This window comes from Propithecus coquereli, unplaced genomic scaffold (genome assembly GCF_000956105.1).
Source record: "Propithecus coquereli isolate 6110/MARCELLA unplaced genomic scaffold, Pcoq_1.0 Scaffold171, whole genome shotgun sequence".
In the NCBI taxonomy this organism is placed as follows: domain Eukaryota; kingdom Metazoa; phylum Chordata; class Mammalia; order Primates; family Indriidae; genus Propithecus; species Propithecus coquereli.
This window is the reverse complement of record NW_012141747.1, coordinates 5,708,259-5,728,950: the sequence shown is the minus strand read 5'-3', so window position 1 is coordinate 5,728,950 and position 20,692 is coordinate 5,708,259. Positions and strand designations below refer to the sequence as shown.

Genomic DNA, 20,692 nt, shown 5'->3' with positions numbered 1-20,692 from the left:
GTGGGCGGGAGCAGGGGTGGGTGAGGGGCCACCTGGGGACAGGGCTGGCAGCAGAGAGTTGTGGGTGATGGAATGTGACCATATCCCATATTGGTGGGATGGAATACACCAGTGTGAAAACGGGGTTCGCTCTGGAAGAAAGAATTGCAGGATGTCCTTCATCTTTCTTTTTAAGATTATTTCTCTACAATGCATGTGCTTTACTCATATAATGAGAATACAATGAAAGTCGGTTTTAAGGGAAATTTTAACAAGACACTGCCAATTATAACTGACCGAACCTAACTGGGTTTGGGGTGGGTGTGGGGCAAGGAAGAGGGACATGACCTTGAAGAGAAGCTGAGGCCCTTCCTTGAGAGGGCAAAGCGCTTGCCGTTGAGCAAGCTGATGGTGAGATGTGGAAGAAAATATCCAAGGCCCACGGGTCAGGTGTTGAGGTGGCTGGGGGAGGCACCCCAGGGCTGCCTGCAGGGAGGATGTGCTGGTCTGGGAGGGGAGAAGGGGGACTGGCACCTTCCAGACCTTTCCCTTGTAAACATTCCCAGCACCTGAGGGGCCCAGTTCACTGGTGGAGGTCTCCGTATTACAGACGCCTGGCTGCAGAAGTTATCTTTCCAGGAGGAGGAGGAAGAGGTGGCAGCATCCTTGAGGTGGGGAAGGTGGACCTTAGGATGGAGGGGTGCTCTGGAGGAATACCAGGGAGGAAAGTCTGTCAGCAGGATTTACCCCATGCAGTGGGGATTCACTGGTTTCACAACTTGGTTCTTATGCTGATTCCCATAATTGAACCTGCAGGGAAAATCCCAGGAAAACTACTCCAATGTGTTATTTTGGAAGGGGGGAGGGGCTGGGGCTAGCAAGTAGGAAATGGTAGTCCTGAAGAAAAGCCCCGTTAACCACACTTAATAAGCTGCTTTTCCCAAAGGGAAAAAAATAAGCCTGCTACTGCCTGGGGGCTGGGTGTATATTTTCCTCCCATTTGAAGGTGCTCCCTGTAGTTGGGCCTGGGTGAGGGGAGCCCTTTAAGGAAGTCTTTGACCCAATTTAAAGGAATAATTTTCCACCTGTGGCCAGAAATCATGACAAAGCCTGCAGCTGCGCAGCTCCCCTCCCTTGGAGCACCGCTGGGGGCTTGGCCAGAGCCGGGCATCTAGTGGAGCTTTTGAAAAAAGGCCTCCTTATTGGCATAGGAAGCTCCCAGACTTCTGTCTCCTCCTCTCACCTTCCAGACAGAGGGTGAAGAAGTCCCCACCTTCCCCCTACTCTTCCTCTATTTGTGTGAAGGTCACAGGCACAAAACATCAGCAGAAACTGGGGGCTCTGTGGTCAGGAGCAGGCAGAAACGCAAGGGCAGGCCAGAAGCGCAGTTTGGGCAGGGGTGGGCCAGTGAGGGGCTGTTCCCAGCAGGAGGAGAAGTAAACAGCCAGGTGTGAGCTGTGCTTCCTGCTCCCTCCCTCCCTGGTGTGACCAGCCCCTGAACTTAGCAAGCCTGCTCCTGTCCTGGCTGGCACCGCAGAGACAGGTTGGGGTTCCTCGTCTTGCCTTTCAAGACACAGGGAGGGGAGGCTGAGCAGAGGCCGAGCTCCTGCCCACTTGCCTGCCTTGCCCATTCCTTCACTACTGGGAATGCCATGTGCCTGAGGGAGGCCCTTCCAGGCCTCTCAGGACTGCCTGACCCTCTGTCGGTTGTGGGGGCTATGCTTGCCCAGGCCTCAGGACCTTGTCTGAGGATGGGGCCCTGATCAGCTAGGGCAGCCCAGCTCCACCCTCTCTGGAGGTAAGTGGAGGCTGGGAAGCCCCAACAGGAAATGAGACCCAGTCAATAACATGGGGAGAGGCAGAGTCTGAGGGTGAGGAATGGGACATGCCTGAACCCAATACTGACAAGATGGGACCATCCCCTGCCGCCGCTGCCAGTAAGTCCTGCAGCTTCCATCTTCTGGGTCTCTCTCCAGAGTATGGAGGGCTGGCTCTTCCCAGAAGCTCTGCACAGGATGCCTCATTCCTGGATCTAGAGCCTAAAGTGGGCCATACCCTTCCCCTGGGGAAGGATGACAAGGATGAGTGATAGTAGACAGCCTACTGGGACTGTCACCAGAGGAGGGGAAGGTCAACGTCTCCATGTTCTGGTTTAGCTGGTTCTGACCCCAGGAACCCCCAGCCAAGACTCCCAGGTCAAGCGGGATCCATTAGCAGCACGTTTGTCATAAGACAAAAGGAAAAAAGGGTGGACATTTCCCAGGAACTTCATCCTTTAGAAAATTCCCCTCTAGCTAATGCCAAGGGCAGAGGCTGTGGCCTGGGTAATTTATTCTGAAGAAGGCAGGAAAGCGGGAGGGAGAGGCTCTCCCAGGAAGCTACTGGCTCTGGCCAGAACATCATGGTTTCTCCCACCTCGGGTCATGACCAAGAATCCAGCCTTACCCTAGGCAAGTCTTCAAACCAAGCCCTTTTCCTGGAGGCTGCCAGACAGGGTGGGGATGGCCATATCTTGCCATTGGCAGGAGGACCCTGTGGGAGCAGGTCCAGCCAGGCTTTGGGGCAGCTGTTGTGGTGGGGAAGAACCAAGGCTGACCCAGGAACACCTGCTGGGAAGGACCAAGACAAATCCAAAGGACATGGCTCAACCAGCCAGGCTGCTGGGGCCCAGGGGCTCCCCTGACAGGTGTCCTTGCCTCTCACTTAGAAAGCTGGGCCTGAATGCCTGCTGCTGCTGGGCTGCCTGCCTGGCACCCCAAGGTCCCAGAGCAGCCTCTTTTGTTTTTGTCTTTCAATGCACACAGATCTGGGTGGTGCCACCCTGGGGAACAGGTATTCAGCTCTAATCTGCCTGGGCTGCTGTCAGCCCAGTCTCAAGGGCCTGAAGGTCCAGCCGAGCCAGATGACTGACCCCAGTAGAAGAATTCTGCCCTAGATGCCATCATTGCCATGAGTGGGTCCTCTCAGGGACTTAGATGCAAGCACAGGTACTAAAGATCAACTCTAGAAACAATCTAGCACGGGAAGGACTGAAGCTGTGCCGGTCTACCTTGGGCCACTTCAGACCCAAGGCTAGAGCTGGGCACGATCCTTCTTGTTCCTTCTTTAATAAATTTGAACCTATATAGCACCACTTCACAGCTTCCTGACCCAGGGGGGTATGTAGAAAGGGCCTGGTGATCCCCACATTCTCAGATGTGGAGGCTGAGGCTGGAAGAGGTCCCTTATGCACATGACCCCATGTCTAGTAGGGGTGGGTCTGGTCCAGAAGCACATGTCTTGGCTCTCACCCTTCAGCAGGACAAGCTCCCTGAGTGTGTGTGTGGGGGGAGTCTCTAAAGGGGATTGACACTGTGGACATCCAACGGCAAGGCCCTTCTGCACCCTGAAGCAAGGGGCCACAGGCCTCCTAGAGGCAGGACAGGGCAAGGCTGAGGCCACTCCCCTCAGGCAGTGGAATGTCCTTTGCAGCCTGAGCCCCAAGGGTATGGTCCAGGTACTCCAGCACAGGTTGGACATACAACAATAATCAGTCATGAGCAATCCTGAGGTAGGGCTACTTGTAGGCCTCAAGCCAAGAGCCTCAGTCTGGGGAGAGAGCCAGAGCTTGTCCACTAGAACACCAGATGAGAGGGTATGCGTTTTTCTTAGTACACTCCATCTGAACCTGTCCGGGAGTGTGGCACCAGCCATCATTGCTAGGCTGTCATTTCCTCCCTGCATAAGCAACCTGCATGACCTACACCCCTTGCACAGGCAGTTCTCCTTCCAAAGTTACACCCCCTGAGCTTGGCTTTGGCAGACACTAAAGAAGCAAGCAGAGGGCGGCATCCAAAGTTCTGTTCCCAAAGGAAAGCTGACTTGGGAAGGCTGATCTGACCAGGGCAGATCACCAGTCATAAGCTTTAGTGAGAAGGAAATGACAAGGACACATGAGCAACCGCTAGGAACTGGGGCGGGTGACACAATACCTCTTCCTAACCCGGGGTCCCTGAAGACAGAAGGCCGAGAGGCCAGAGAGCAGACGTCATAGGTGGAGCCTGCCAGACTCACCACGGCTTTGACAGGCAGGACACCCAGTTCTGTAAATGAAAGTGCTTGTTGGGTGTGGGGGTGGGTGGAGCCCTAAACATGGAGCAGGGATGAGGCCAATTTAGGGTGATGGGAGACGGGCTGGTAGCATCTGGAGGAACAGGACTTCCGGCTCAGCTGCTGGGAACAGCCACTGCATGGAAAGTTGCTCTCGGGGCCCCACTGGGCAGAGAGGTGGGATGTCTCTTCCCAGGCTGTGGAGGACTGAGAAGCCCAGCATGCGTCCACACCCTCCATTTCCTCGGGATGGGAGCCTCACCTGCACCTCTAGCTTCCCAGAGAGTGAGTTCAAAGACCTGAGACCCCCTCACAGTGGGACTGTGTTTTAAGCTCTATCCCGAACTTGCGATTGGACTCTGAGCAGCTCTGGCTCCTGCTCTTGGTACTGAGGACAGGGAGGGAACAAGGAAGCCGTGGCACAGCGGGGCCGGGGTGGAAAAGAGAGGGGGGCTGGGACAACGGCAGGAAGGCTGAGGGCTCTGTACTCCTGTGGATCTGCTGCAGGGAGGTTATCTCAGCGTGTCTGACCTGTTCCTCTGTGGCTGGTGGAAGGAACCACAGCGCTGGGGCAGATCCTTGCTAGAGTGCTCCCACCCAGCCCACCCTTCCTCTCTGGCTTCCTGCTGGTGGTGGGGGCTGGGGAGACAACACGCAGGGATTGGCAGGCTCTTCCTGCTCCTCCAGCTGGGACCAGAGACCCTGACCCCAGGGGGATATAGACCGGAAAACCCAGCTCTGCTGGCTGCCCAGGGAGGGACAAGATTCTCAGCGCATATGTGTGAGAGTCTACGCCTGTACACATGTGCACGTGCACATCAGGGCATGGGTGCGAGTGCTCGAGTGAGTGCATGGGGGTGCAAGAGGGAGCCACTGACACCAGCCGGTGAGCTTGCATGCCCATCCTTACAGAGCAGTGGCTTCCCCAAAAGCCATGTCCTTGAAAGCCATGGCTTCCCCCTTCCCTTTTTATCTTTCTCCTTCACTAAATTGTCTCCTGGGGTGTTGGCACAGCCAGAGCCTGGGAATCACTGCCCTCCCACACTTCCTGGGGATCCCAGAGCATAAGGCCACTGCCTGTGACTGAGAAGCAGGGGGATGCTGTGGACATCCAATATTTATGACCACCCAGGATCCTTCTCCTTCCTTTCTAAGAGTGTCCCAGCCTCGTATGCCCTACACTCAGGCCAAGTTGTTCCATGGTGGTGATGTCAGCCTTGACTTGAGGGGCAGACATGTGTCTCGGGCTGGCCAAGTCACTGTATGCTAGCCTGGCTATGTGACTGGCTTAGAGGTGGGCACATGACCCAAGCCAAACCAACAAGGCTCAACTCTGAGACTTTCACTGGGTCTCTAGGACAGAAGCTCTTCCAAACCCCCACCCACTCAGCTAGGGTTGCTGAGGGCAGCAGGCAAGCCTGGAGTTTTTCACGACCTGGGAATGCACCAGGCGGCAGAGGTGAGGAGTAGAGAGAGCAACACTGAAGTTTCACGAGATGGTTTAGCCACCGGATCCAGCTAAGCTCAAGCTGTCCCAGGGCTTTTCAGGATTTGGGTTTGTGTTTCCATCACTAAAGAGGCCTGGCAAAGACAGGGAAGCAGGTACAGAAAAAGTGGTGAGTAGAGGAGTTGAGAAGGCTGTGGTCTGTCTAGCGATTGCTCCTACAGACTGAGGATGGTGTGTGGGACCTTCCCCACTCATTCCAGATCTTCCTGAGCTGGGAGCTTCAGCTGAGCTGCTTAGACTCAGTGCCTGGAGAGTCTTGCTCCTGCACCTGCTCTCTGGGCTGGCTCAGGCCCGGAAGGCAGCTGGGTGGGGCTGGGTGCAGAGGAGGTGGGGAAGGGTCCCTCACATAGGCTGCACCTGCTCAGGGCCAGGCATTTCGGTGGGGACAGTGAGGGGTGCAGCTGGGATAAGACTCTGGACCAGCCCTCACAGGCGACTCTGTTTGGGTCCATGAAGCAATGTGTAGACTAGCCACAGAGAGTAATGCCTGCAGGAATCCAAGGACAGGAGACAGCAGGTGGACACTTGCAGGAAGAAGAACAACAGGAGCAAGGACATGGGCACGAACATGGAGGGTTTCTGGGAGAGACAGTCATGCTTGGATTCAAATGTCATGGTTTGACATACAGGAGTCAAGCCACATAGATGAGGTAGGGCCAGCTGGCGGAGGCTCTGGGTGGCAGGGTTTGAGTATAAGGTGACAGGTACTAGCATCTATCTTTCCTAAGTTAGAATGGAAGGAAGATAATCCACAGAGTTGTCCAGGAGGACTTAAAGGATGAAGACACACAGGCAGAATGTTAGGTCAGAAGCTGATGAACCACCTGCCTAGGGAAAGGGACTCTAAAGGGTCCCCAGGAGGACTGGGCCTGGGTGGGGCAGGGCAGAGAGCAGGTCCAGAGGCTGTCTGAAGAAACCAACTCTGCCCTCCCCAGCTTAACTCTGTCACTTCAAGCCTGCTCAGACACTTGCAAAGAAGCCAGAATTCCTGGGACCCAAACAAAGCTGGCCAGGGCCCTGCCTGGCCGTGGGATGCTCAGAAGTACCAGCCCATCTCCAGATATGCAGACGTCTCCCCTATCCCCACAGGATCAGCTTCCCAGAGGCCTTTTTTCTTTTTATTTCAGGGTATTATGAGGGTACAAACATTTTGTTTACATTTTATGTCTTTGCCTCACCCAAGCGAGGGTTAGAGGCATGCCCTTCCCCCCTACAATGCTCCCCGTGTCCTTTAGTTGTGAGTTTTCCCACCCCCATCCCCTAATCCCTGGAGAATATTACTGCCATGTGAGCACCACAGTGTTAATCAGTTAGTACCAATTTGATGGCGAGTACAAGTGGAGCCCATTCTTCCAATCTTGTGATACCTCACTTCGGATAATGGGCTCAAACTCTATTTAGGTGCTAGATCACTGTCGTTTCTTACAATTGAGTGATATTCCATTGTATACATATACCAAATTTTAATAATCCACTCATGAATTGACGGGCACTGGGTTGTTTCCACATCCTTGCAATAGTGAATTGTGCTGCCATAAACATTCGGGTGCAGATGTCTCTATTATAGAATGTCTTTTCAGAGGCCACCTCTTTGAGGTTTATTTTAAAAGATGTCTGATGCTCCTCATTGGAGGAAGTAAGACAGAACCAACCACAGACTAGCCAGGGGAGGAACTCAAGAGTCCTGAATATCCATTTTCTGTTCCTCAAAACCAGTTTCCTCCTAACCCTTCTGACCTTGGCCTGACCGTGGGGCAGCGTTCTCCCTGAGGGGCAGGAAGGAAAGCACAGGCACTTCCAGATGAGAAGGCAGAGAGCATGGTGGTGGGGAGCAGAGGCTCCACCTGCCTTTCAGGGTGACACAGGGCAAGTGGCCTGTGCCCGAGGGAACACATGTCCCTTGCTGGAGATAAGCGTGCCAGTGAGAGAGGGCAGAGGCAAGTGCAGAGCTGCCAGAAGGCAGTGGCACCCTCCCCGCCCTGCCCCTGCAGCAGGAGCCAGGCCTCTCCCTACCACAACCTCCATTAAGGCAGCTCTTGGCAGGGTTACCGGGCACAGGGACAGACAGCTGCAATCCCAGCAGCCGGAGCAAAAGCAGTAAAACTTGTTTGCCAACTCTATCAACACACTCCGCACACCACAGGATATACGGGAGATGCACACGACGCACCTGCACACAAACACATGGCTGGCCATGCCCTCCGCAGAAGATGGGCAGAGACACTCAGAGTGACCTCAGTCGAGTCGGCGCAGTTGGGCTGAGTTCACCCCAGAGCATCACCCAAGCTCAGGAGCACACACCCTCCCCCAGTAAAAATCAACTCTTTGTAAATATGCTTCTCCAATAAACAAGCCAACCCCAGGCCGCAGGAGCACACAGCCCCTCCAGGAAGCTGGCTGGAGCCACCTGCAGTCAGTTCCAGCTTGGTCTGGGTGGTGCCCCCTCCAAGGAAGTCACAGAAGCAGAACCCTCAGAGAGCCCCAGGTTGTTGACCCTTAAGGATATCACCAGGCTGGGAGGAGGACACGGCCAGGAGGCACATCAGGAGCTAGGAACCAGGCCCCTGTTACCACAATTCTGCCTCAACTCTGGGACTTCCTCCTTTGTGGTCGTTAGTTTTCTTTTTGGACAATGGGAGACAGTTAATTTCCTCACAGTTCCCACATTTAACCAACTACGGAAAAAATTCCATCCTACCTTAAAGATACCGGTTCTATGTACCTTACAAATCCCTAAGAAGAAAAACAGAATTTAAAAACTCCCATCAATATAGCACTGGTACAGCAAAAGGCCTGGGGAAAGCAAGAAACAACAGGAAAATGTAGTAAGTACGAGCACCACGTGCAATGGCAGGTTTGGGAAGACCCAGATATCAATAATCTCAACAGAAGTGAATGGGCACGACCAAGACTGGACAGAACACAACTAGACAACATCTGGCCGGATATGGTTCATGCAAGTCAGCTGAAAGAAAACAAAATGCCCCAAGAAGCCCCTGGTTCTGGGTTGGAGGGCTGAGCTGGTAGCCTTGAGGAGATAGTGGCAAACTGAATTAAGTTATGCAACATTTGTCTGCCTAGGGCCAGAAGGCCAGTGTCACAAAGGAGGCCTGGGAAGGCAGTCAAGGCAATAGTTCTTGCAGAACAGGTGGGTACCCATAGGCCCAATGGAGGTCAACTCTGAGCATTAGACTCTCCCGTATGAAAACACCCTCTCCCACCTCGCCCTGCCAAACAGGGCACCTGCCCCTCGCTGGCCTGTACCAGACTCCCAGGCATCCCTTGGACCCAGATGTTTATCCTTCTCTGTGAGAGCCCAGCTCAAACCAGCCATGCATAGGGTGGTCCGTAGCTACCAAGGCACTCAGCAACCATTTTCTTTATCCAAAAGTTCTTTAAAATGCTAAAAGTATTTTATTAATAATTAGCTTGTTAAGTAGGATATCACAAGAAGCTCTTATATTTCATGTGAACTCTGCCATAATTTGTTAAGCCAGGACTTTGACCAAGCTGGGACAAACAGCCTCCTCTCCAGCTCCCCCACCCCACCACCTGCAGTGCTGTAGCAGGAGCTTATTGCTCCTTTTGTTAAAGTTTTTGGTGCTCAGCTTTCTCAGCAGGAACCTCACTAGCTTATAATTACAAACAGTGTGCTGGGATTGACTGTCTCACATACAGGTAACACTTATGAAGTCCAGGGTCTCCAACAGGAGAAGCCCAGGGGGCCGCCACTCAGAGGCTGGTCAGATGGCGTGCAGGGAGACGAAGGTTTCCAGAATAGGGACAGGAGAGTGGATGGCCAGAACAGGGTGGAAGAAGGGAGTTCAGAGAGGGAGAGAGGAATTAAAATGGGATGCATTCATTTGTTCATTCATTTGTTCATCTAGTGCCAAAGATATGCTGCAATGCTGAGAGATACCAGCTGTGCCCACGGTCTAGCTGGACAGCCAGGCAAGTAAACGGAAGATTGCCAAGCCATGGGTTTGGTGAGGAGGGAAAATTCTGCCCTGGGTACCAGGGAGCAGCTCTCGCAGCCTCTTGGAGGGAGGGAGGAGCCTGGGCCAAGGCCTGAGGCAGAGACAGGAGGAGGGGGGTGAGGACAGAGGAGGCTAGCAGAAGTGTTTATCTGCAGGGCTGGAGGAGGGCTATGACCCTGCAGCGGTAGGGCAGGAAATCTCACAGACAGGAGTGAGCTGGGCCTGGGGGATGGGCAGGTGTCAAAAGACTCTGCACAGTAGCCCTGAGGGCTGGGAAAGTAGCCATTTCCTCTAGGCTGGGTCACCTCAGGCCAACCTTACTTTGGCCTCAGTTTCCCCACTGCACTGGAGGGGAAAAAGGCGAAGACTTTGAGCTCTGGGATGAAAGGCTCAGCCAGGGTCCAGACCACCGCTCCCTGTAAAACAGGGTGGATGACGCCGCTGCTCTTTCCGGCTAGTGAGTAGCCCAGCCATCCTCTTTGAAGATGAAACATGCTCAGGCCTAACGAGGAGTCAGTCGGTTGGGTTGAGGTGGGCGCGAGGCCCAGTCACCTGCCCCGCCTGGCCCCTCCCAGTCAGAACAGTACCCAGCCCAGGGGACACAACGAGGCCATTTCACACTTTTCTTCATCTGTGCAGCCTCCTCTCCCCTTGGCCACCTCACTGGAGGGAGGCGGAGGGCAGGGGGAGCCCAGCAAGCTCCAAGGTAGCCTCAGGCTGCAGGAAAGGTGTTCTGAGAGCTGCCTTGACCTCACTTGCCCCCTCCACTGCCCTGGACCAACACACCTGACTCTTTTGGGGCACTCTGCTAGGACATGCCGGCCCCTCCATATTTTCAGGCCAAACGGTCATTTCCAATATGGCAGCTGCCCAGGGGATGCTTTTCAAGCCTCCTTTACATGTATGGGGACAGTCCTCAAAATAAAGGATACCCTCAGCCCACTCATTCTCCCTCCTCCCCAGCTGTAGAACACACATTTTCTGTGGCCAGAAGGCTCTGAAATGTGGGAGCCTGGCATGGGCCACATCTCTGCTAGGCAAGGTCGAGGACTGCCCCCAAGGTGCCAGGAAGCCTCCCTCTTCATGGCCAGACCAGACATAAGCCTCTTCTTTTCTCTCTCACCCCGCCCCTTCCCTGCCTCAGACCTGCTCAGACACCCCGAGGGGCTGCCACACCTCCACTCCAGAGGCCCCACCACCAGCTCCAGTTTCCCGGGAAATACTTGGCAGAGGAGAAGGGGCTGCAGACAGCTCACACTCTCCCAGGAGGCAGCAGCCTCATAAATGCACTAATATTAGGCACAATTGAAAGAACCTTCCCTACATGTTCCAGAAGAGGAGCAGGCACCTGGGGATTAGCATATCTTCTTAATGGTTCATTTGTGTTCATTAAGTAATTAATTCGTTTATCTGATTTGCAGAGTGGTGCCCAAAGGTGGGACTCCTGGATTATCAACATCCAACCTCTGAGTGAAGTTTTGGAGTTACCACCCTCCTAAATTAGGATGATCTCTATCTCCATTCTTTATCCCCGAGTCCCCAGGGATAGGAGAGCTCACTGAGAGCCACCCCCTGCTTCCCAGGGAGCTGGGCCTGGGATGCGACTCTGAAACCCCCATACCCACCACCACCCCTGCTCTGACATTCGCTCCAGGGACCCCATAGGCCTCACTGTTGCAAATCCCACAACCTCCAGGCCGTGTGGTACCTCCTTGCCCCTGACTCCCGTCAAAGCTTGGCTTTCAGGAAAGAAGGGCAATGTCTGGAAAGTCAATTAAGAAGAACTGGGGACAGGCCAAGGACTCAGCCTCAGTGGCAACCATAGTGAAAAAGAACAGGGAGGCTGGGCCCAGCTCTGTCTCCCAGGAGAAAGGATGCCCCTCGTGTCCAGACATCCCCTGCATTTCTCCTCTGAATGCTCCCCTCTGCCTCCCCCATGCCAGTATTTCAGCTCTGCACCCTCCGAAACTGTGCTGCAAGAAGAACGGAGAGCCTCAGAGAGCCCCACAGCTCACAAAACCATGCCAGGCTATGAAGGCTGCAGTGTGCGCATGAGCAGGGCCAGACAGCTGTCCTGCCCGCACGCCTATGCACATGGCATCCCCCACACCTGTATGAGTGGTATGTGCAAAGGCACTAATTATAGGCCATGGGAGATGAAAAGCACCTCCTCTCAACACAGGGAGGCAGCCTGTAGGTCTCTGTCCCGGCAGCCATAAGGACCCACAGGCTGTGCAGTGTGGACAGTCCTGCCTTCCCCCACTGCCTGTGGTGGCAATGCCCTGGGGGAGGTAGGCAGTGCTGAGTGCTCACCTTGTAGTCTAGCTCGGCACTGGCCTTTGGCTGTTGTTCCTGGTAGGGTGGCAGGGACTCAGAGCCTAGGTACTGCCCGAGGGATGACGGCCTCATGAGGCTCAGGAGCCGGCTGAGTGAGGACAGCTGGGGAGAAGAAGGAAGGCTGTCACTCACGGAAGGTGGCAGCTGAGAGCTCAGGGTGCTCCAGGGACTCTTGGCCCAGACACCTCAGCTGCGGCAGTGGGTCAGAGCACCTGCCTCCAAGACCTGGATCCATCTCACTTATGAGCTGTGTGGGCCGGGCGTAGTGGCTCAAGCCTGTAATCCTAGCACTCTGGGAAACCTAGGAGGGAGGATTGCTTGAGCTCAGAAGTTCGAGACCAGCCTGAGCAAGAGCGAGACCCCATCTCTACTAAAAAAAAAAAAAAGAAAGGGCCGGGTGCGGTGGCTCACGCCTATAATCCTAGCACTCTGGGAGGCCGAGGAGGGCGGATTGTTTGAGCTCAGGAGTTCGAAACCAGCCTGAGCAAGAGCGAGACCCCGTCTCTACTAAAAACACAAAGAAATTAATCGGACAACTAAAAATATATAGAAAAAATTAGCCGGGCATGGTGGCGCATGCCTGTAGTCCCAGCTACACGGGAGGCTGAGGCAGAAGGATTGCTTGAGCCCAGGAGTTTGAGGTTGCTGCGAGCTAGGATGACGCCACGGCATTCTAGCCTGGGCAACACAGTGAGACTCTGTCTCAAAAAAAAAAAAGAAAGAAATTAGCCAAACAACTAAAAATAGAAGAAATTAGCCAGGCATGGTGGCGCATGCCTGCAGTCCCAGCTACTTGGGAGGCTGAGGCAGGAGGATCGCTTGAGCTCAGGAGTTTGAGGTTGCTGTGATCTAGGCTGACGCCAGGGCACTCTAGCCCCGGTGGCAGAGCAAGACTCTTGTCTCAAAAAAAAAAAAAATAATAATAATAAAATAAAATGAAATAAAAAATGAGCTGTGTGGTCTCCCAGAGCCTGACTTCTCATCTGTAAAATGGACCACATGCCCTCTTCCCAGAAGAGGAGGGTCTCACACACAGAGGACCCTGCCCATCTGAGCTGCCACTACGCCTCTGCGGCCCACTCTCCCCTGTGTGCCTCTCTTTTCATTAGCTCTTCACTGTGGAGACATTCAACATATGAGAAGAGGACAGACCATGGGTGCTAAGTCCCCAGCTGCCCATCACTATGAGCGATGACCACACTCATCATCATTTGGCCTTGCCTGTTTCATCACTCACCTCCTCTCTACCCCTTCCCTGCCCTTTTTCCTTCCAGAGAATTTTAAAGCAAATACAAACATCGGATCATTTTACCCATAAAGAGCTTCTAACATAAAAGGATAAGGATTTTTTTCCCTCAATATATTCACAATACCATTTCTTGCCCAACAAAATTACTAAGAATCTCTTATTACCAACCAACACCTGTGTTCAGTTTGCTCTGTCTCAAAAATGTCCTCTCCTGGTTGGTCTGTGCAGATGGAGATTCCCCACAAGGCCCGTGCACTGCATGTGTTTGACATGTCACTTCATCCACTAGCTGCCCCACCCCCTGTTTAGTTTTTGAAGAAACTGCCCAACCCCACTGAACACACAGGCTTGGGAGGGAACGTGACCTGCATAAGTCCAGGTGTCTACAGCTAGCCACTCCCTCAGGCCCAGCCCGTGTGCCCAATTTGAGCCCCAGCAAGGGCTGCCCAGCTGCACAGGGGGTGGGGGAGGATACGAGGTAGCTCGCAGAGGCACCATCTTTTAAGATCTTGACGATGCAGGGTGGCCATGGGCTAGGGGACCGAGTCCCCTGGCTCAGCTCCCTGCTTAAGCCCAGCCCGGCTGGCACACCTGGCTTCCTGCCGTGACTCACCCGCCAACACCTGCTCGGCACCTCAGCTGGCCATGGGCTTAGCCCACGAGAGCAGCTGGGCTAGGGGTAGGAGTCAGGCCCGGGGCCTTGGCTTCTGGAAGGAAGCCAGGGCTTCTTGGCCTACTGTCTGATCCCTTTGGAAGGGGAGAGGAGACAGAGAAAGAGGAGGAAGGTTCTGGGTGAAGAGAGGCATCATTTGGGGCTCCAGCAAAACCACAGATGTGCCGCCTTGCTCAGGCTTCACAATCGAGATTGTTTCCAAAAAGCCCTGCCTGCTCAGGGCTCACAGCTGTGCAAGCACAGGGGCCAGGCCCTGCAGCCCACGCCCCTAGCGTGGCCCTGGGGCGGCGGCCTGGCCTCGCCTGGCTGGGACCCTCCCTGCTACAGGAGGCCTGGGCGGGGCTGGGCAGGGGAGCACAAGACAGCCACTACTCACTTGCTCTTGGTTTTTCCACTCCACGAAAACAGCTTTGCTGTACTTAGCGCAGCAAGCGGCTGCCCCTGCGATCTGCCTCTGCCATTGTGCCTTCTGATTGCTTATTTTCTTTTGTTTCCAGCCCAGGATGCTCCAGCTAGTGTCTCTACCACAGACAAACCCCTCTCCAGGATAAAGGCTTGATTGGGCCTCGTGGGTCCCAGTGAGGCCGAGGCCAGTCCAGCACCCTCCCCACACCCACCCCACTGCTGGGAGCCGGCACTGCAAAGCCTCAGCCCATTAGGGCAGACACCTAGGGCAAGAAGCAAATGATCACCCAGCAAGACAGGCCAGCCCTGTCAGAGGCCCGCAAGCAGTGGCTGAGGCTGATTTCCTGAAAGGCACCTGTCCACACTGCATGTATCTCCTGCGCTCAAGTCCTGGCAGCGGCTCCTATTCATCCAGGGGAGGAAGCCAAGATCTCAAGTGTCTGTGAGGCCCCAAGTGGTCCTAGTGACCTTTTTGCTGCTCCCTGGAGCCAGTGCCCTGACTGGGCCTTCTGACCAGACACCACAAGGCTGCTCCTCTCCTCCTTCCTTTCCTGCCTTTGCTCCGGGCCCACCGGAGCTCCCCGTGTCCCCCTACAGCCTGCACTTGCCAATGCCCTTACCCTACACTTTCCAAGGCATTTATCACCTTCTAACAGCCTTTGCAATTTACTCCATTCTTATTTTTCAGCTGTGCCCCTTCCCTCACTGGATGTATGCTCTCTGAGGGCAGTTCTGTCCACTGCAATGCTCCATAACCTAGCACCGTGCCCAGCAATGGTGTATGTTTAGTAAGCATCTGTTAAATGAATGAGTGAATAAATGAATAGCCAGGAATGCAGCTACCTTTTCCTAGTAGAAGCAAACCTTTATCCCCCTTGATTTCAGCCACTTGAAGCTGTGTTTTCCAAACCCCAAACGAAGACATGGTTTGACAAAAGAGGTTTGCTATGTTGCAAGAGGTGGCCTGGGATAAGAAACAAACTCCTGATTTCCTCCCCAAACCTGCTCCACTTGTGTCTTGCCTAGCTCGGTAAAGGGCGTCTCCATCCTGCCAGTTGCACAGACCTTGGAGTCCTTGTCTCCTCTCTCTCCCATGCACGTCCCACTGGCTATACTTGGGAAACGCACCTACAGTCTGACCACTTCTCACCGCCTACATTGCTGTCTCCCCAGGCCAAACTGCTATTGTCTCTCGCCAGGATTACTACAATTGCCTCCTTCCTCTCCACTCTCAATTGTCTATTCTCAACACAGCAGCCAGAGTAATTTTTTTTTTTTGAGACAGAGTCTCACTCTGTTGCCCTGGCTAGAGTGAGTGCCGTGGCGTTAGCCTAGCTCACAGCAACCTCAAACTCCTGGGCTCAAGCGATCCTCCTGCCTTAGCCTCTCGAGTAGCTGGGACTACAGGCATGCGCCACCATGCCCGGCTAATTTTTCTATATATTTTTAGTTGTCCAGATAATTTCTTTCTATTTTTTTTAGTAGAGACGGGGACTCGCTCTTGCTCAGGCTGGTCTCGAACTCCTGAGCTCAAACAATCCGCCCGCCTCGGCCTCCCAGAATGCTGGGATTACAGGCGTGAGCCACCACGCCCGGCCCAGAGTAATTTTTAAAATGTTTACAAGTCAGGCTTTGTTTCTCCTCTGCTCAAAACCTTCCAGTGGCTTTCCACTTTGGCATAAAAGTCAAAACCCTCACTATGGCCTTGAGTCTCTGGTTGACTAAGCCTCCACTTACCTGTCTGACCTCAACTCCTACTATTTCACTCTCAGCCCTCTGCTCCAGCCACACTGGCCTCTGTTTTCCCTCCAACCTAAGAGGCCTTTGCATGCCCCAGGGCCTATGCACTTGCTATTCCCTCTGCCTGGAATGTTCTTTCCCAAGAAAACTACTTGACTCCTTCAGGTCTGCGCTTAAATGTCCCATTCTCAGTTCACCCGTATAGTCCCCTTTCATCAGCTTTATTCTTTTCCACAGCACTTATCACCATCAGGTATTCCAAAAAGTGACTTCCTCCTTGATGCCTGTGTCTGCCTTGCTCTGGACTGTGAGTTTCCAGAGGGAGGAACTCAGTTCTGCTCTGCGTTATCTTCAGTGCCCACTGGGATTGAGGCCACTAGGATTCCCAGCAACACCAGGACACACTGTCTGTCCCCGGGACTTTCCTGGAAAATGCAAGCTTTGGCGTTGTGGCATCCTGACTACCTACAGAAGTCTTGTCCCTCAAGTTCAGTTCTCCAGTGTCTGCTCCTGATCCTGGGGCCTCGGACTGCCACTTGTGGGAGAGGCAGAGTCAAGCAATTTGGGCATCGGGGATGCCTCCTGCCCCTGGTGCCCTGCGAATTGCTCTGTCCTAGCTAACCCCAGGTCCTCTGCTCCCACACAAGTAGATTGTCAGCCCTTGCACCCCTCTTCACAGTGAATCAACTGATAAGATATATCGAGCACTTGTGCATCGATCAGGGAGAGGAAGGGACAGCCTTTGTCCTCCTGTCTGTGATCTAGGACTAAGCTCAAGGGGCCAGCAGGGCATCTTCAGTATGACATGGCAGGTGTGGTCCAGGTTGCCAAGAGCCAAGCAAGGGGCTGGAGAGGCTGAGACAGCACATTGCAGTGGTCAAGGGCAAGACTTGACTCCCAGCTTCTCTGCTTCCCTGCTGGGTGACCCTAAGAAGTTCCCCTGTCTCAGTTTCCCCATCTGTAAAGTATGGATGACAGCAACAGTCTTTACAGCCTAGGGCTGCTACGAGGGGCAAGGACTGAGAACAGAATCTGGGACACAGCCAAGTGCTATGCTCGTGGTAGCCACCACTATTGCAGGTGGGTATGACAGGTGGAAAGGAAGAGAGGGCCAGTGCACAGCAGGGCTGCTTGCATAGGGCAGGCTGCGTTGGCCTGCAAGGAGGCCAAGGAGAGCAGGCAGCACTGGGCAGACATGTTGAGAAGTTGGGAAGGGGGTATGTGGGCTTGAGTGGGCGCTGTGGGGCCGAGGTGGCCCTTTGAAGGCGTGTTTCAGGATCAGTCTGACAGGCCAGACCGGAAAGGGGAGTGCCTGGCAGCCCAGAGACCTGGGAGGAGGCTGTGAGCAGCCCCGGGCTTGCAGTGAGATGGGGAAGTATATCAGGAAAGCCATGGGCAGGCCCCTGCTGGTCCTTCCCATCCCTCCAGCCGCCATGCACCTCTCACTCCCTCTCTCCTTTCTGCAGTACAAGCACTGACTCATCCTCCAAGACCTGGCTCAGGTCGTCTTCTCTAGAAGCCGCCTCACTGTCCCCGGGCAGTGTTAGTCACTGTGGCTGTGGCCAGCTTGCTCACCCCTTTCTTCTGAGGTCGTCTGGGTGCTGTCTCCCCAGCGTCTGTTGGCGCCTGGTGCAGAGCCTGGTACACAGGCTGCTCAGCTAGTGCCTAATGCACATGCGGCACATGGTGGGTGCAAGGCAGGGGGGCCGACTGGGGTGTGCAAAAGCCTGTGGGGCTGGGAACTGCAAAGGCTGGGCTGGACCTGGCTCCAGGAGGTCCCAGCCCTTTGGGAGCTGAGGAGACCTCCTGGGCCAGGGTCTCTCTGGGGGAGAGAGGGCATGTCTGGTGCCACCAACATGCCCTTTTTGCTTGTCTCCTTGCAGTTCCCTTTAGGCCCATGCGACCCAGCCTGTACTCCTGACACTTCCCTCGGTCACTCTGGCCTCCGGCAGGAACACAGCCCTACCATGCTCCCCTCACTCTCCCTGCAGGGGCTCTGGCCAAGCAAAAACAAATCAAAGCAAAACCCCAAGCCTTGAATTGGCCCTGATTCTCAAGCAACTCTCTCTCTTTCAGGTCACTGCCAACACTGCTCCTGGGGGACTGCCCCACTGCCACCGCTTCCCATCTTCCCTCTTGCCCCCACTCTGCACTGTGCTGTGCTCCTCAGGGCTCAGTGACCCCTCTGGCCAACACCAATGCCTGCCTTCCAGAGCCCTCAGGGTCCCTCTGTCTTGTGCCCCCCCCATTGCATCTCTGCTGCCCTGCCTTTTTAATCGCTGGGTGTTCCTCATGACATCGTTTGGTCCTTTTGCTCTCCCCTCCTCAAAGGGACCATCTGTGAAGTGACCTCAGTGCAGGCCACTGCCTTGCCACCCCCCCCAAGGCCTTGGCCTGGGGTGCATTCTCCCCCATGTGCCCCAACAATCCACCTCGGTGTCTGCTCGTTCCACAAGCGTGCACTGCCTTTCTGCTGGTGCCACGCACTGCTAGGTGCTAAAAGGCAGTGGGGAGCGGAAACCATTTGTTCCCTGTTCTCCAGGGCTATGTTCTGCTGGGGGAGAAGGGTGGAGAACACAGATGCTGAACAAATAGGAAAACACCAGGAGGTGACTGTCACATGCAATTTAAGATGGAGTGATAGGCAGTGCTGGGGCACTTCAGGTTGGGTGGTCAGGAATGCCTCCTTGAGGAAGTGACATTTCAGCTGGAGTTGGAATGACAGGAAGCTCCAGCCATGCTAAGTCCTAGGGGGAAAGCATTCAAGGCAAAGGGGGCAACTGGAGCAAAAGCAAGGCCAAGGGCACTCTGACAACTTAACTGGTCACCTCTCTGAGTTCCTGCCCTGCAGTCATTGTCCGACCTCACCCGGGGATGTGCCAGAACATTCTCCCAGCATGCTGGGCAAGGGGTTATGCAGGCTTGCCTTGTATACCTCCAGCAACTAGAGATGCACACTGCCTTCCGCCTGGAGCATCTTGCCCCTCTAGTGTTGCTGAGCTGGAGAGTTCAGCTGTACCCAGCAACTCTCTGGGATTCCAGAGAGATTTCTCGGGAGGTGAGGGCAGGCAGAGGGAATAGCAAGTGCAAAGGCCCTGGGGCACGCAAAGGCCTCTTAGCATCCATCCCGAGCATCCATCCTCAGGCTGGCAGTGACCCACACTGCCCCCAGAGCCCCTGAAGTGATGGCCTCTGAGCTGCCAAGGGGTTGCAATCAGAGCTTTTTGGAGAGAAGAGGAACAGGGAAGGAAGACAGAACTCCAACGTCCTTGCTGCCCCAAGGATGCCTAACTCTGGGACCAAAAGGACACTGGAAGGAGTAGTTTTAATTTAACAGTATTTGTTTTCATCTTTATTGTTTTTCCACCTATAAAAAGCAATATAACCAGGGGCTGGGAAGGAGGGAAGAGTGGAGAGTTAGTGTTCAATGGGTATGGAGTCTCATCTTGGGAAAAAGATAAAGTTCTGGAGATGGATGGTGGTGATGGCTGCACAACGTGAATGTACTGAAGGCCCCTGAACTCTACACTTAAAAATAGTTAAGGGCCAGGGGTGGTGCCTCACACCTGTAATTCCAGCACTTTGGGAGGCCGAGGCAGGAGGATCGCTTCAGGCCAGGAGTTTGAGACCAGAATGGGCAACATAGTGAGATCCCGTCACTACAAAAAATTTAAAAATTAGCCAGGTGTGGTGGCATGTGCCTGTAGTCCCAGCTATTTGGGAGGGAAATCACTTGAGCCCAGGAATTTGAGGCTGCAGTGAGCTATGATCAGGCCACTGCACTCCAGCCTGGGTGACTTAGCAAGACCCTGTCTCTAAAAACAACAACAACAACAATGAAAATAACCCACGACAAAGATGGTTAATAAAGAAGTTGAAATGGTAAATTTCATGTTATGTATATTTTACAATTTTTTAAAAAGTACTAAAGGCTCCCAGCCCCCTGCTCCTAGCTCATGGTCAGCATGCAAACAGTAACTAATGAATGAAAGAACATGTGTAGAAAATTCAAACCCAGCTTAGCTCTCCAGGCCTGAGGCTCCTAGGCTTTGGGAGAAGCCTCGGGAGTGAGCAGGCTGTGGGGAGAGTGTTTTGCCCACCCACAGGCCTCCCTGCCCCAGCTAAGGCAAAAACTCACCTGGGTCTTCTCTTGCCAGAGAGGGAGTGTCTGTTCCTGGCCCAACATTCGGGCAATGACCATGAGGCTGAGCTGGCTTCGAAGCTGCCTGAGAGAGGAGTGACAAAGCCTGAGAGGGTGTGACAATCTGAGAGGCAGGTGGGCTTGAAGGGGGGAGCAGTCCTAACTGACTCACTCAGGAGGTGGCAGATATCGCTTCTTCAGGGATGAACATCTCCACTGGGTTTCACAGCTCACTCTAACCTCAGACTCCTGGGCTCAAGCGATCCTCCCGCCTCTGCCTCCCAAAGTGCTGGGATTGCAGGTGTGAGCCACCATGTCCTCTCCCTTTAGTCTTGACGCCTCTCTGCAGAGGGCTACCGTGTACCCACTCAGCCTTCCCCAGTGCCCTGGACTAGAGTGCTGAGGAGAGGCAGCCCCCATTGGGACTGAACCATGCGACAGCAAACAGAAGCCCCTCATCCCCGGCTCTCCCCGACCCATGGCCCCCACGCCAGACCCCCGTGGGTGCAGGCCACACCTTCCCCCCAGCCCCAACCTTCAGTTTTCTCCCCATCCCCCACCATCAGGCCTCTGCCAGGACCAGCTTTCCAGCTGT

The 20,692-nt window shown here is 54.3% G+C and overlaps 1 protein-coding gene across 1 annotated transcript in view; it reads right to left on the bottom strand.

Annotated features, from left to right (window-relative positions):
* FAM178B (family with sequence similarity 178, member B) overlaps positions 1-20,692 on the bottom strand; it is an 85,596-nt gene that overhangs the window by 4,307 nt on the left and 60,597 nt on the right. Inside the window, exons 12-13 of the mRNA XM_012641875.1 lie at positions 20,095-20,182; positions 11,866-11,991 (exon numbers count right to left, since the gene is read on the bottom strand). Of these exons, the coding sequence (XP_012497329.1) occupies positions 11,866-11,991; positions 20,095-20,182 (214 nt within the window). The remainder of the gene's footprint in view (positions 1-11,865; positions 11,992-20,094; positions 20,183-20,692) is intronic.